This window comes from Glandiceps talaboti, chromosome 7 (genome assembly GCF_964340395.1).
Source record: "Glandiceps talaboti chromosome 7, keGlaTala1.1, whole genome shotgun sequence".
Lineage (NCBI taxonomy): Eukaryota > Metazoa > Hemichordata > Enteropneusta > Spengelidae > Glandiceps > Glandiceps talaboti.
In genome coordinates this window covers 24,203,585-24,220,498 of record NC_135555.1, presented here as the reverse complement: position 1 = coordinate 24,220,498, position 16,914 = coordinate 24,203,585, and the positions used below count along the sequence as shown (strand labels likewise).

General features: G+C 36.8%; 1 protein-coding gene across 1 annotated transcript in view; it reads right to left on the bottom strand.

Moving 5' to 3' along the window:
- Positions 1-11,271, bottom strand: part of LOC144437449 (trafficking protein particle complex subunit 8-like) — a 49,721-nt gene extending 38,450 nt beyond the window's left edge. The window contains exons 1-9 of the mRNA XM_078126391.1: positions 11,115-11,271; positions 8,237-8,440; positions 6,860-6,952; positions 5,591-5,765; positions 4,573-4,744; positions 4,119-4,353; positions 1,764-2,182; positions 1,033-1,145; positions 73-223 (exon numbers count right to left, since the gene is read on the bottom strand). Coding sequence (XP_077982517.1) covers positions 73-223; positions 1,033-1,145; positions 1,764-2,182; positions 4,119-4,353; positions 4,573-4,744; positions 5,591-5,765; positions 6,860-6,952; positions 8,237-8,440; positions 11,115-11,271 — 1,719 coding nt within the window. The remainder of the gene's footprint in view (positions 1-72; positions 224-1,032; positions 1,146-1,763; positions 2,183-4,118; positions 4,354-4,572; positions 4,745-5,590; positions 5,766-6,859; positions 6,953-8,236; positions 8,441-11,114) is intronic.
- Positions 11,272-16,914: the final 5,643 nt, after the last annotated feature.

Genomic DNA, 16,914 nt, shown 5'->3' with positions numbered 1-16,914 from the left:
CTAATACCTAGAATTGCTACATGTCCAGCTAATATGACCTTTGACATCTATAAACACCAATACTGTACTTACCAATGCACCAGCATAGTACATCCATGCATTATCATTGTTGTAATCTCTTTTAGCTGAGTGGTAAGACTGATAAGCCAATTCATAATTCTGGACAAGGAAAGCCAAATCTGCTAGTCTTCTCATTTGAAGCTCTGGAGATTCTGGGGAATACCTGTGTAAACATAGACCATTAGTGCTATTGGTGGATTGCTGCCATAACACCAACACAGCAGAGTTAAACAAAATCTATTTCTTTGAGAATTAAAATGATGCAACATCTACATCCATACAATCTATATTTCACAATCTTTACCTTGTACCTAATGCCTCTCTACTTTTCCCACAATTGAAAAATAGTAGTGGACTGAGTTTACAACTACAATATCACCCTGGGAAAGAATAACATAAACGACCACTTAAGTTTTGTTCATCACTACTTGATTTCCTTAGCTAGAAGTAGGCCCTCAAACATGTCCTTTATTCCAATTCAATAATTTTTGAAACTCTTTCGACTGAAACTCTACTCTCTGCATATATCATTGCATCAATGAGAATGTTATAAGTATACATTGAATCATATACCTTGTTATTTGCAATATCCAATGTGACATTAAATTCATCTCCAATACAATGGACATGAACTAGGTTACTCATAATACTACAAAATTATTATACCATGCACGACCCAAGTTGAACAAAAAATATGGAATAGATATACTCTGGTCGTTCTACATCATGACAATGTGCATCCATGTCACGACAACATGTGTCTACATCACTGGTTCTGCTGTGATCAAAATATGGGTCAAAACATTCCAAATTGCCAGGGTTGTCACTACTCATCTAGCAACTCATATGACATAGTCCCTTAATAGGTTACTTGTATTTTCATTGGCTGAACAAAGCAAAATATTGGGGAATAATATCTAAATAATCAATAATCACTTATTACTAATCAATAATGACTAATGAGAGACTTACTTGATACCTGCTGCAGACACAACATGTGATGACTGACTGCCAGGTTTATTTCCTCCAAACCATTTCTTGGTGGCTGAGAAGAATGACCTAGGAATTCCTTTCCTGGAGGCTAGCTGTAAAAACAGACATTGTAAGTCATACACAGATTGCACACATTACGGAGGCCGGCTGTATGTTTGAAGGTAAGCAGCAAAATGTATATTTTAGGACAAACATGGCTGCCATGTTGTCATAAAGGTAAAAATTACAAAATTAAGAGACACACTCTACAGTGATTGACATTTGTGCCAGGTTTGATTGAACTTGAATAGTGTGTGTATGAGAAATGGCTGCACACAGACAGATGCATGGATACACAGATAAAAGCACACATGGATGGACATGGTCATTCCTATAGCCCCATCCAGGTTGTGCCTGCTGGGGGCTAATAAACTTTCCTAATTTATGTATTATGCTAATCTCTGTCAGTCCCCCCCCCCCCCATAGGAACTGTGAACTAACTCCAACACATACCCATTTAAATTCAAGCTATGGAGTTTGGGTTAAAGTTGGGTTAGGTCTAGGAATGGTATTAGACTTCCAAGTAGAAGCTAATTGGTAACAAGTAGAAAGGGAAGACACTTCAAAATGTGTCTTAAAGTTCAAACTACAAATACTAGCATACATTACAATCTATGCCATGTATAGTTTATTTACATTCTTCCAGTGGTATAAGTTAACCTTTGACCTACCTGTTCACTTAATATTCTAATTTGTCTTTCTACGTATCCCAGCAGGCCTCTCACTGTGAATTCATGGATGAATATTCTAAGTCTATCCCTGTCACTCGGCGTCAAACACACACCATGTGCATCAGACGATTTACTGACAACCGGGCGTTGGTTCAATTTGTTCATAATGTTTGTGTTCTGTGCAACTGTCGATGATGAAGTTGATGATGATGATGATGATGATGATGACGACGATGTTGGTGGCGGTGTCAATTCGTCAAATGAATCCACTCTTGTCCTTTCCTCATTCTCCGGTGAAAGTGGATGAGTGAAAACCTGTGTTGCTGTTGTTGTTGGTTGTGTTATTTGGGGTGGTAACACTTCTTTGTTTTCTACATGTTGTGGCATTCCTGCTTGCATCTGGGTATCAATTACATCCGCTGTAAATATACAACATTCAAAATGTATGTTAATTTAAGGGTTGATACTGCAAGGCAGTGTATTCCGACTCAGTGTGATACAAGGCACACTCCTTTGAATAGACCCTTATTACTACAAGGCCTACATGTATTGCTACTCAGTGTGATACAAGGCCCACTCCTTTGAATAGACCCTTATTACTACAAGGCCTACATGTATTGCTACTCAGTGTGATACAAGGCCCACTCCTTTGAATAGACCCTTATTACTACAAGGCCTACATGTATTGCTACTCAGTGTGATACAAGGCCCACTCCTTTGAATAGACCCTTATTACTACAAGGCCTACATGTATTGCTACTCAGTGTGATACAAGGCACACTCCTTTGAATAGACCCTTATTACTGCAAGGCCTACATGTATTGCTACTCAGTGTGATACAAGGCACACTCCTTTGAATAGACCCTTATTACTGCAAGGCCTACATGTATTGCTACTCAGTGTGATACAAGGCCCACCCCTTTGAATAGACCCTTATTACTGCAAGGCCTACATGTATTGCTACTCAGTGTGATACAAGGCACACTCCTTTGAATAGACCCTTATTACTGCAAGGCCTACATGTATTGCTACTCAGTGTGATACAAGGCACACTCCTTTGAATAGACCTGTATCGATTTGCTGCATACAAACAAAGACAATACATATTCCCCAATATATCAACTTACTCATTATTCTGTCAGAGGTATACAATGTACATTTTGAACACTTTGGTTCATTTGACCTTAAACTTAACTTAAAAGTGAATTTTTCTGACAAATATGGCCACGTTGAAAATTTCACATAAAAATTACAATCACTCATTCAAATATCGTTCACTGTCACATATTATTCAAAATGGCAGACTAAGTAAGATAAACAAGTTAATATGCATGTGTGGAACTAGTTATGGTAGCAAATTTTGAAGCAAATGGCTGCCATTAAACAGTTTTATGGTGAGGTTGGTGAATGACCTTTGGCGTACTGATATATCGGGTTTTGATGAGTGCCTTAGCACATCCCCAGTATACTGGATACTGGTGGGGAAAGGGTTAAACGAAGTGTGAATGATCAATTTGTACAACATATTGACACATTACTTAAGCAGTTCTGTGCTTTTATACAAAATTTAGTACAGTTAGATCAAAGTGGTGTCCCTATTGTGTGTGTAGTTACTAACAAATCTGATTCATAACAAATTTCAAATTGCTGTTATACTAGTTTACTCACACACAAGGACAGGCTCTCATATCAGTAATATTGCCAAGACACAGTCAATATAATTTGTTATTCATGGTAACTTGTCCATCATAATTTTAACAAGTGTCATGAATATTCACTCATATTTCACATTGATAATGTCACAACAACTCTGTTGTAACAAATGGATTGACTGTACAAGCTATTGTAGTCTAGGTGACAGACAAGTTTTACTTATACAAATATGCTTTGATCAACGCTATCAATATGCATGGCAATATTCAATCGTTATCAGAGCAAATTATTACTTGAATTTGTCACTGCCTCAGCAATGGTGTGGCCAAATCTATGTCAAAATATCAGAACAAGTTCAATAAATGTATCAATATCTCCATTCTTCAATGTTCAATAGAGAACTAGGCAAACCTGCCCTCTTGAATATCCTGAATGTTGCATCATGGGAAATATGATGATCAATATGAATCAATCAGTATTGCAAGTGTTACATTGTTTGTAACCACAAATAAACTAGTCATGGTTACCCTGACCATTGTAGCAGGTTAATTCTGCCGATAGCTCCAGATTAGGTATTATGATAACTACAGACAATCCCATAGTCCTTTGCATCTGAGCATGTTCAGTCTGGATTGCAAGTTCCCTATTAAAACCTCAGTAATGCATAACAAAAGAAACACAGAAACAATAACAAAATAATACCTTCGGTTGGCACCATTTCTATAGCACTCTCAACCCGAGTTAGACTTGTATTGTCTCTATCTGGTCTGTTTAAAACAGGTTCACTTTCCACCCTTGTTAGTATTGGTTGTGACTCCACTGATATCATATTATGCTCTGGACCAGCTTCACTCACTTTATTTGGGAATATTTCACTTTCAGTTTGAGGGCTCCCTTCAGGTATATTAGATGGCATTGCCTCAGTATCACCTTGATCCTGTATGTAATGACAACAATGTATACAATAACATTAGTAAGGTAGTAATCATCTACAGTGTTCCTACCAAGGTTTTTATACACTCAGTACATTAATCCTGTTTTACAGGTAATCATCTACAGTGTTCCTACCACGGAATACACACACACACACCAGTCTAACAACACAACCCCCCCCCCCCCCCCCCCCCCCCCCCCCCCCCAGCTTTGATTACCTTACCTTCTCATCAATAGTTTTACTAATAAACTGGCTCCAGGGATCTGGTAGACTACCCTGCTCATTGGTAAATGGTGTCGCCTCTGCAGCATGCACAGGTCTGGAATTTATTCGAAGTAAATGACAGGCATGGCTTCCAAATGAAGACTTCATACTTTGGTACAGGCCTTCAGCTCTGAAATACAATTAGCCATGGACATTTTGTTATTTCTAGTTTTGTTCAAGTCTGTTCTCTTCCTATGTTGTTAGACTGGTGTGTGTGTATGTATGTATGTGTGTGTGTATGTGTGTGTGTGTGTGTGTGTGTGTGTGTGTGTGTGTGTGTGTATGTATGTGTGTGTGTGTGTGTGTGTGTGTGTGTGTGCATGTGTGTGTGTATGTATGCGTGTGCATGTGTTTCAAAATGATTCACTTTCAGTGGCATTTTCAAATTGTTCCATTTTCGTGTGCATTTTTGTGATCTCTGTGTAGATGATAGGTGCAATTGCAACAAACTAGTTGCATGCTTTTGAAAATGGCATCATGTAAAAGCAGCCTTACTCAAATACTTCACACATTCTCTTAAAGGTCTTGCTTATTTCTACACTTTTGTCAGTGAGTGGAAGAGAAAGTCAGAATGTCTTTTTGGTGTGACTTGGAAGTTTCCCTTTCATACGTTCCAAACATTGATTCAAAAGAAATTAGTTAAGACTACATGTCCCTTGGTTATCATGTTCTTTAGTGTTTTATGAAGACCACATACTATTTTATGTGTGTCCTGCATTGCAAACTTTCTATCTCCTTGGTTCCATTACAGTACACCAGAATGTTGATGCATTGTAATGGAAAGTGTCATCAGCAAACTTTTCATGATAATATGTCAAAGTTCTGACCTCAAACTTGATCTACAACTTTATGCAATGCTCCTTTTTACAGCTGTTCAACACTGAGCCACCATGAAAGGGGGTATCTGGATTTTTTTCTTCTGATAAACAAGAAGTATTGAGAATGGTAGACTAGTGTTATCACAATGTATACTTACTTGTCCTCATCTCCTTCTACTTGATCATGTACCAATACATAATATTTAAATATATTATTATTAAACCATCTTGGTTGTGATGTCTTAGAGTTAAACTGGTGTTGATTCTGTTGTTGACTTAACTTGATAAACTGATCCATGGGATCTGTATGTGAAGAAGACACAACTAACATACCTGTTTGATTTTAGCAGTTAAAGAAAACAACATTTCCTAGTACCAACAATATTTAGGTTAATCAAATAAATGACAGGGAAATCATGAACAAATTTTCTTTCAATACATCAGGTTTTTTTAAGTTGGTGAAATACGTTCACTATGTGATAGAATTCAATGTATCAATTTAAATCTTTGTGTTACGTAAGTCACTGCAGTTATTTCTGTTACAGTCGCTACATAAGTGACTGCAGTTATTTCCATTACAGTCACTACAAAAGTGACTGCAGTTATTTCCATTAAAGTCGCTACATAAGTGACTGCAGTTATTTCCATTACAGTCACTACATAAGTGACTGCAGTTATTTCCATTACAGTCACTACATAAGTGACTGCAGTTATTTCCATTACAGTCACTACATAAGTGACTGCAGTTATTTCCATTACAGTCACTACATAAGTGACTGCAGTTATTTCCATTACAGTCACTACATAAGTGACTGCAGTTATTTCCATTACAGTCACTACATAAGTGACTGCAGTTATTTCCATTACAGTCACTACATAAGTGACTGCAGTTATTTCCATTACAGTCACTACATAAGTGACTGCAGTTATTTCCATTACAGTCACTACATAAGTGACTGCAGTTATTTCCATTACAGTCACTACATAAGTGACTGCAGTTATTTCCATTACAGTCACTACATAAGTGACTGCAGTTATTTCCATTACAGTCACTACATAAGTGACTGCAGTTATTTCCATTACAGTCGCTACATAAGTGACTGCAGTTATTTCCATTACAGTCGCTACATAAGTGACTGCAGTTATTTCCATTACAGTCGCTACATAAGGGACTGCAGTTATTTCCATTACAGTCACTACATAAGTGACTGCAATTATTTCCATTACAGTCACTACATAAGTCATTGTGAAAGAATAAGATATATATAATGCTATACCTTTTATTGCAATAGTTAACTTATTGGTGTAGAGATAATAGATACTAGTTATGTTAACTTGATGAGTACCTATTGTCCTTACATATCATATGTGAACAATTTACACCTACATCTATGTGAACTATTAAGTTGATCCATACAAAAGGATACACGCAACAAAATGTTTGAGAAACTCGTGTTCTCCTGGAACTTGTGCCATATGTAGAAGACAATCCCTGTAGGCTTCAAACCAAGGAGTTGATGCTGAAAACAATATAAACACAGACAGTTAAGACAATCTGTTATAGACTATATGCATAGTGAGTTAAACAAATACATACTACCTATAAAAAGATAAAGATCTAGGAAAAAAAGAAACTGGAAATGAGGACATTATCTATAAAGGTTATCTGAGTCACATAATAATTTGATTACTAAGTACATTGTATTCAATCAATCAGTGTTTCCATACTTCTCTTTAGTAGAAAACATACCAGCTTTTCAAACAAATAGTACTGTAGGACACTTTGTGGACTAAATTAATTCTTATGTGACATAATTTTCACAATAACACAGGGCTGAACACTCAGTACATACACGCAAATTATATGCAAATCATACAATTTATCTCATCTCCATTTCCAAAAACATGAGAAAATTATGCAAAGTGAAAAATAAATAATCTATTAAATATAACTTAAAACAAACATACAAAATATGAAATATTGCTGGTACTTAGCATTTATTATTCAAATTTAAAGAAGTTCAAAAATAGCTGAGTCTTTTTTTATCATTTAGCTATTATTACATAAATTTGAACACATAGAAATATATAAACCATGTGTTGTCTGGTACTTTGCATAGCAATTTAACATTAACATATTATTCCATAATATTTTCTTCATTCAACCAAGAAAAATAAGAGGCCTATGTCTGTATGCATTCAGAGTTGTCATAACACATATCAAGTCAACTATTTTAACTAGTACAATATACCACAGTACACACGAATACTGGTGAATAACATAGATATATCTTCACAAGCAAAACTAAATTAAAATCCTCTTTCTCCCAACTTGTACTTAGTTCTGTACAAATAATTACCCCCTACAGAGAAAGAGGAGCAGGACCAACTTGTACTTAGTTGGGTACAAACAAATACCCCCTAGGGAGAAAGAGAACCAACTTGTACTAGTTGTGTATGAACAAGTACCCCCTAGTATGAAGAGAACCAACTTGTACTTAGTTGTGTACAAATAAATACCCCCCTAGGGAGAAAGAGAACCAACTTGTACTTAGTTGTGTACAAACAAATACCCCTATGGAGAAAGAGGATTAACTTTTCAAATGGGTTTGGAATAAGAAACGGTTCAGAAGATCTTAAATATGTCATTATTTGGGTAAAAATCGATATTTGGCATGGATTGTATTTACAAGAATATGTCACCATCTTTTGTTTTTCATGTAAGACAAAATATATTTAGATGAGTGATAGCAGAGTTGGGTGTCTGTGATACAAATGATATACTAGTATATACATGTACTTACGACTAATCTGTAGATCATGATTGCCAACACTTAGGACATTTGTTCTGTTTCCTTCAACTATCTGTGGTAATTGTGCATTTGACACTGCTTCGTTCAACATTTTACGTGCCATGGTCTGCGATGGTGGTTGCATGTTCATTTCATTGACCATAACACGTAGGTTGCGAATTGAATGAACCTGGCCAGCTGGATCTCGGATGTGAGCTGTGAATATATGAACAACAAATGTGAAAGGAAAGTGATTTTGAAAAGTAATAAGGTCTGATCCACTTCAGTATTGAATGATTGTTTTGAGAACAGGTTCTTTTACATTTAGTATGTGGGAATATTTATGACTGTTAATAATCATAAATATTCAATAATATCATTGTTACAGTGGTTTCATGACAAGCAACAAGTTTTATTAAAGGAAATATCACTAACATTTGAACCTAGCTGACAGCTATCTATAGTACTTTGTTGTCTGGCCAAATGGCACACACCTGTCTACATGCATTGGCTTTGCTTACAATTTAGTCTGTTTCATTCAACTTGATTCAAGTGTTGTCTCTCCAGCAGTATGACAGTAGAGATCACTGTCAAATGGATCAAACACTGGATACAGAGTTACATGTATTATTGATGTCTCATTTAGACCTGGCTTTCCTTTTGTGTTTTACATGTGTATACATACATATAAATAAAAAATACTGATAATGCTGTTACTCAACTTCCTTGAAGAGCTAGATGTTTTGGCACCTGACTGTTTCGGCCCTAGACGTTTCGGCACTGCAATGTACTTTGGAATGTTTGGTATGACTACCCAAGATGTTTTGGCACCACTACCCAAGACAAATTGTCACTACTAATTAAAATGTTGTGGTCCTTCTTTCACATACTAATGCTACCACTCACCCTAACCCCTAACCCTAACCATCCTGGGTATACATGATGTACATGTAGTGCTGAAATGTCTTGGGTAGTAGTGTCGAAAAGTCTAGGGGTGAGGCTGAAATGTCTAGAGCTGAAACAGTCAGGTGCCAAAACAACCAGTTACTGTATACAAATGTAGAATGCAACCCGCATAGGACTATTGCGTTGCAATGTCACAATGCCCAACTCTTATCAACTTTATTTTGTTGATAGGGTAGGATATTATTTATTTGTTTCCACATACAAAGGCAGTGGATATCTAAGACATCAACACTATCATTGAAGCAACACACAGCAAAGTATTTGAATAACACAAATCTGTTTTTCATGCTGTTTTTGTAGTGGATATGAACCAGTAAGTGCATTGATAAGGTGCGTGGTCATGTCGTCCCAAACTAACTCGTCCCAATAAAGTTGTCCCCGGGCTAACTCATCCCACAACCAACTCGTCCCACCACCATCTCATCCCATTCAAAGAATATTCCTGTGTGGTTCATAATTAACTGCAAATAGGCATAACGCATGTAGCGTCATATCCCTGTTTGCTGACGGTGCACGGGTCTACGCTGACTTGAGGATCAAAGGGACGACTAACTCCGTATGCGAACAGGACTAATGGCGTCATAGATCGTACGTCAACATTTCTGTCATCGTATTTTTTCATATCAAAGTTCGGAAACATAACTATAAAGTAATTGTTTGTAATTGCAAAACTTTCGACAGATGAAAGTCACGTTGCCTTCTCTACAGAATCTGCCAAAGTTGCGTCAGTTCACGTTTGTGTTCTGAACGCGTAGCTAAACACAATATTATTAGTGGTGGGACGAGATGGCGGTGGGACGAGTTCGTTTTGGGACGCGTTAGTCGTGGGACGTAATGGTGATGGGACGAGTTCGTTTTGGGACGAGTTGTCTGGCAACCAATTGATAATATGTGTATCCATAGTTCTACTGTGCTGAATTAGGCTTTACATGTCACATAAAATGAAATTACACACAATGGTATGAACTGCTAATAAGTGGGTGTGGAAGTTCCTGCAGCTGGTGTCAAAAGAAGTCAGCGAGTTATGAACTTGTCCAGCATACAATGTTATGTACATACAGGAGAACTTGGGCTGTACTTGGCCAGTACAGAATAAAATGTTATTTCAATAAAATGTAACAAAGCCGTATGGTTCAAGTCTTTCCTAAAGGCAAGTTGTAAATTCTGCTAGTGTGATAAATTTACCAGTGTCACTATCAGATACATGCCCAGTACACAGTAGGCTAGCTACAATAATTGTACCCTTGTTTTTATTTACAATACTTCTGTATCCTTTTTATATTTTATTTCGTGTGACTCAACAATTTTCGTTTAACTTTTTATTTTCTAACGGGGACCGAGATCCGAGAGCGACGGAGCGAAACCACTACAGTATCGCATGTAACAGTAGGCCTAGAACATGCTGGAATATGTAATGTACAGTAGTACTAGTACATTTTGTACACAAGAAAATGGTTTACCATAGTACTTCAAAATGTTCTCATTACTAGCAATAGTTACAGGTATTTATCCAAATTTAGAGGAAGAGCTAGCGGGCAGCAACGTAAAAGGACTTGGAGGTGTCGCTCAGGTTGTCTAAAAAATAATGCTAGCTTCACGAATAGAACCTATGTACTTTCGAGTAGGGTCTGTGCTTCACGGCATCTTTTGAGTATGGCGTGGCCGATTCTATCTAGATAGAGGGTGATAACAACCAAAGTAAAATTGTGTAAGGTGTGAAATACGTAACATACTAAAGTACTCGAACTGGCTGAGTTCGCAACTGGCCAATCAGTTCTCTTGTGTTCTTCCTGCAGTAATGTTCCCTTGTATTCTTCCCGTATCCGGATTCTTCCGGACACATCATAACAGTAGGCGTTAACTAATCATGTGAAAATACGGTCTATTGAAATAACGCTTAAATATATAAGAACTGTATTTTTACCTTCCGTTGTCATCTTACAAAACGGTCGCACCATTTCCACGAACGAAAGATTATTTTTCTGGCAGAGAACCTCGGCGTCGTGGCTGCACAGAACGGCCACCATTGGGCCGAAGGCATTCTGTATAAACTCCTGAGCGCTCTGGGCGCATTGAGCCATTGTCGATGATGATACCAAGTTCAAATAGTCTACAAAAGTCCTCCGTTAGCAGATTTTACGGCTAAAATTGTATATTGTTAGTTTCAGCTACGTCGGCTTGAGTGATATGATATCCGCCATTTTGAATGTAGAATTGTGGGGTGGTTCCCTGGATCCGGGGCATTCTGGGAAAACGCTGAAGCTTGTCGTTGGTGCACGACATACATTTCTAGTAATTGTCACAGACAAGTAACTTGTCTATGGTACTGTATACAATAGTCTATTAACTGAAAGTTATTTTACTCAATATCTCGCATCAGATGTCGGTTTCTGATATTTTACATCTGAAAAGGCTAGTTAGCAAGTTTATGCTGTTTACAATTATGTTTGATAGGCATCAAAATCGGAGTGCCTCGCTGAAAATGTATAGTATTTGAAGTTTTTTAGATAGTATTATGTGAGCGTCATCATAATCAACATGTGTCCAGAACGTTTGCTATTAAAATTGGCCCTGATAACCAATCTTTCCCCTGGGCACATTAAACTACAGACAAGGGGGGAAAAACGTTACCTACCAGCTACATGTTACATTGGTTTGATATACGTAGGGCACTTAGAAGAATACAATTGTCGTGTAAGGAGCGATCAGTTTTTACGGCCGGGGATGTGGCGGGATGGGCCTGTGCCTCTTCTTTCGCTGAAATATAATTTATAGGACATGTAGATTTGGTGGCTTCAAATTACCCTTTGTATTAACACAGGGAGCCCAGGAACGCGCAGATAAACAGACAGACAGACAGACAGACAGACAGACAGACAGACAGACAGACACAAATAAACAGAGGCACGAACGCACCGCACGACGCACGCGAGCGAGCGCGCGCACATACATACATACATACATACATACATACATACATACATACATACATACATACATACATACATACATACATACATACATACATACATACATACATACGGATGGACGGACGGACGGACGGACGGACAGACAGACAGACAGACAGACAGACAGACAGACAGACACAAATAACAGGTACATGAGTTTTTTTAAAAAGCATTAATATTCTATAGAGCCAGGGTGGAAAGTCATAGGCCTACATGGATTGTATATCATACCGACGGACTGTGACCAACAAACAACATCATAGTACATCCATGCCGCTAAACTGAATGCTCTTCAAAAGCATCGATCCCTAGTCCATGTCCATAGTGATACTAGACAAAATATATTCCATTCATATCAAAATATACTATAAATTAACTTAACACGACTCACAATTTTTTTAACTTTAGAAGTCCTTGTCATTGTTTATTGTTATCATAGACGTTGATATATATATATATATATATATATATATATATATATATATATATATATATATATATATATATATATATATATATATATATATATACCAATACATCACCTTTCTTCATATATTTCTTCCATACTTTGTTCTGGGTTAGTTACCATGTCAACAGACATCGAATCTGATAGACAGTAAGGCATTGACTTCAACATAAAAAAAAAAGACGTTCTCGAACTACTTGTTAGTGTCCCCCTTTGTTCCTAGTGCCCCTCTACTCGTCATATTTTGAGTTGACTGTAAGCTTGAACTTGAACTCAGACCACTACAAGAACTGGCTTGGATGAGAATTTACAGCAGGGGGTGGGGAGAAATGGTGGAGGGGGCATGAAAATAATTGCGGGTTCAAAGGGGCATGACATTTCTGATGGTCTGAGAGGGACCCCCCCCCCGAAATATTTTGCTCATGATTTGAACCAAATTAAACCCCAGGGATAGTTTACCGAGTAAATCAAAATTTTCTCCGGCTTCGCCTCAATTACTTCTACGACCTATATTCACTTATGATTTGGGTAACAGATATGTGGATGCATATATCTGTGTATGTGTATGCCTTCCTCTGTGTTTCTTTCTATCTGTCTGTCTGTCTGTCTGTCTGTCTGTCTGTCTGTCTGTCTGTCTGTCTGTCTGTCTGTCTGTCTGTCTGTCTGTCTGTCTGTCTGTCTGTCTGTCTGTCTGTCTGTCTGTCTGTCTGTCTCTGTATCTGTATCTATCTCTCTCTCTCTCTCTCTCTCTCTCTCTCTCTCTCTCTCTCTCTCACGGGAGACTTTTTTGAACATTCAAACCTCATGAGCAGTCGTTTACCTTGTACTTTACAAAATAGTTCACTTCATTTGGGAGTAAGCTTGTTTTTCGGTGCAATAACAAGGTTAAATTACTTCCAATTGCGTTGCCTAATTTTTACCACGAAATGCTTGTATTTTGGAGTGTAGTTAATATTAAGTCGGTTTTTATTTTTTTTTAATATAAGAAAGGTATTGTATTTATAGCAGAAATAATGAGGAAAATCAGTTAAAAGGCTGGGACAACCTTAATTCATTAGGATGTAATCTTAATCACTTTCTCTTCTGGAGAGGAATTCTGCAGGCAATCCCTTTTCTTTGGAAAAGAAGCAGTACTAGTCCGGTGCTCATTAGGCCAGAAAGACCGATTAGTTTTTATCTCAAAAGGAAAATTAGTTCCACTTAAAACGTGTCAAGTCAAAACTATTAGAAAACGAATAACAGAAGATTATTTCATTCCTAAGAAAAGCAGGCTTTTCTTTTCTTGCTTTCTTGATATTTGCAGCAATGATTGAGTCCACTACACAGGCTTTTTACTGCCCTTTAAGGTTACCATAGAGTCTAAATTACAGGAATTTCAATAGAAGATAAATCACAATATTCTGTAAACAAATACTATTCTTCACCATATGAATCCACCTACAGTCAATAGTAGTCTCTGTACTGTTCGTAACCTATAGCGGATGAAACCCTTATTCATTTATTTGTGGAATGTGAATGTACTACTATTATCTGGAACAGTCTTTTGACACTGTGGGGCGTTGCCCTACAAACTCCATCATCGTTGTCAGCTAAACATATTCTTTTAAGCCATGGCCACAATTCCTTTTCATACCTGTTGAACCACATTATATTGATAACAAAAGAAGACCATATATGAATATAAAGTTATCAAAAACTATACCGTCCTTTAATATTGTGAAATTAAATGTAAGACTTGCAAAAAAGATTGAATGCCATATTGCCAAAAGAAAAGACAGTCTCCAAAGTTTTGTGCAGGGGCAATTTTGAAGTTTAAGGTACCTTTTTTTTCTCAAAATGTTTTAGATGTTCCAAATGGTGCCACGTGTTATTTTTGCACATGTATTGCTGTAATTTATCTTTTGTACGAAAATTCTTGGGTTCATGGGCATGAAATTATTTTAGAGTGCGAAGATGGGGCTGTGAAAAAAAATTGACCCAAATAAGTTCTCCCCAATCCCCCGGCCCCGTAAATTCTGACCCCAGCCAACGCTTAGGTCTTTTAGTTGTCTGATGTTTGATTGAATTGTAAGTTCATATAGTCATATACACAGCCAAACTTTAATACTTCGTTCACTATTGTTCAGTGATGTTTAGGTACTGTATAATTCGATAAGTCCACACAGGACACTTTAATAAAAAAAATAACATGACATGACATGACATAACATAACATAACATAACATAACATTTCTGTGAAAAGCATAGTACAAGGTTATCACTAATTAATCTAGTTATCAACTTAATTAGTCAAATCGACAACGGAAACCCAACCATAGGAATCTTAATAGATTTTACAAAGGCATTCGATACGATCAATCACAGTATACTATTGTCTAAACTTCAATATTATGGAGTTAGAGGAATGCCTTTGCAATGGTGTTCAGACTACCTGAATCATAGAACGCAATTTGTTGTTATTGGCGAAAATAAATCCGAAAAGATGTCAAGTACATGTGGGGTCCCACAAGGGTCAATACTTGGCCCAACCCTGTTTTTAATTTATATCAATGACCTTCAAAATCCCCCTTACTTCTTTGATTTCTCTTTCCGGACGATTCTAATTTATTTCACACATTTTCAGATAAAACAAATATTGTAAACCAGGATCAAGTCAGTTATCATTTCAAAAATATTATAACAGACTGGTGCGATGTAAATAAACTGACAAATCAATAATGCAAAGACAAATTACATATTTTTCCATGGCAAGCATCAGAAGGTCTACCAGCATGGATCTCTTTGTGTTAAAGATTGTGTTATAAATCAGGTAGACAAAGCTTCTTTTGTTGGGGTTACCATTGATAAATACCTGACTTGGAAATAGAGAAGGGGACAAAAAATATTCAGGAAAAGTCTGGTATTCTATTTCGATTGAAGAATTCATGTCTCCTCAGTATTTGTAAACTTAACCAACTAGGCGTTGGAAATTTTATTTTTTGAATTATGTGATGGATATCTTCCTCATCATTTGAATGATTACTTCAAGTGTAGACCATAGTTATGAGGTGTTATCAAACTCTATCTATTCCTATCACAAATACGGCTGTCGGACAATTTTCAATCTCATATGCAGGTGCTAAACTCTGGAATAGTCTTCCAATACTATGGAAAATCTGACGTCAAAATATGAATTTAGGAAAGCGCTTAAAGAATATATAATTTCTGATGTGTAAATTTTCCATTATGGTTCTTTGTCTTGTCATAATTAGTTCTGTGTCTGTGTTATGGCTATAATCTATACGTTCATTTAATTAAGCCTGGAATGTTAACTTATTATTTCCATTAGCAGTGGAGCCAAACTCGATTAGCGGAAGCTAGTTTTTGGACTTCAAATTGCCATTTTGTTTCTCCTTTTTTTGTCTTATGTGGTCATTATTGACATGTACATATATATTGACTTTCAAATTGGCAATAAAATGAGTGAGTGAGTGAATGAATGAATGAATGAATGAATGAATGAATGAATGAATGAATAAATGAATGAATGAATAAATGAATAAATGAATGAATGAATGAATGAATGAATGAATGAATGAATGAATGAACATAACATAACATAACAAAAACTGATGTCCATTTCCTCCCTGTGAAACGGTCCATTTCCTCCCTGTGAAACACTGGAACAATGTGGCATCATCTCTAAACACCCAACATACAGTACAGAAAAGAAGTTACAAAATGCAGAAACACTCATAAAAGTCACATTTCTTGTGAAGGTAAGTGAAGCAGACTACCTTCAAATTAACAAATGCAACTATTATGAGTATGCTTTGGCTACTTATAACTCGAATGTTCGAAAGTTATTGTCATGTCTCTGGATTGATAAGGTTATTTTTTTTTTTTACAAATCATGCCAAATGATACAATACGATAGTCCCTAAAAGCGAGCCAAACTTGTAGCGCCCTCACACATTACCTTTTGCTTACTAATACCTTTACTTTCGTTTTTACGCAACTGAGCTGCTAAACACGTGCTCCATTCCCTCGCAAACCACGTTGTATTGTCGTGATAAAAATAAAGGCGGGTCTCAGCGTGCATGCCATGCCATGCTATGGCACTCTCATGAACCGAGGTACCGAGGTCAAGTCAATAAGGTGGAGCCTGCATAATTTCTTGCACATGTTCTACGGTTCAAATATGTTCTAAATTGAAAAAAAATAAAAAAATCGATTGTTACTTTTTTTCAAACGCGATGCTGAATGATTATATCGAGGGTCTATGATTATATACAATTAAGTTGTGATTT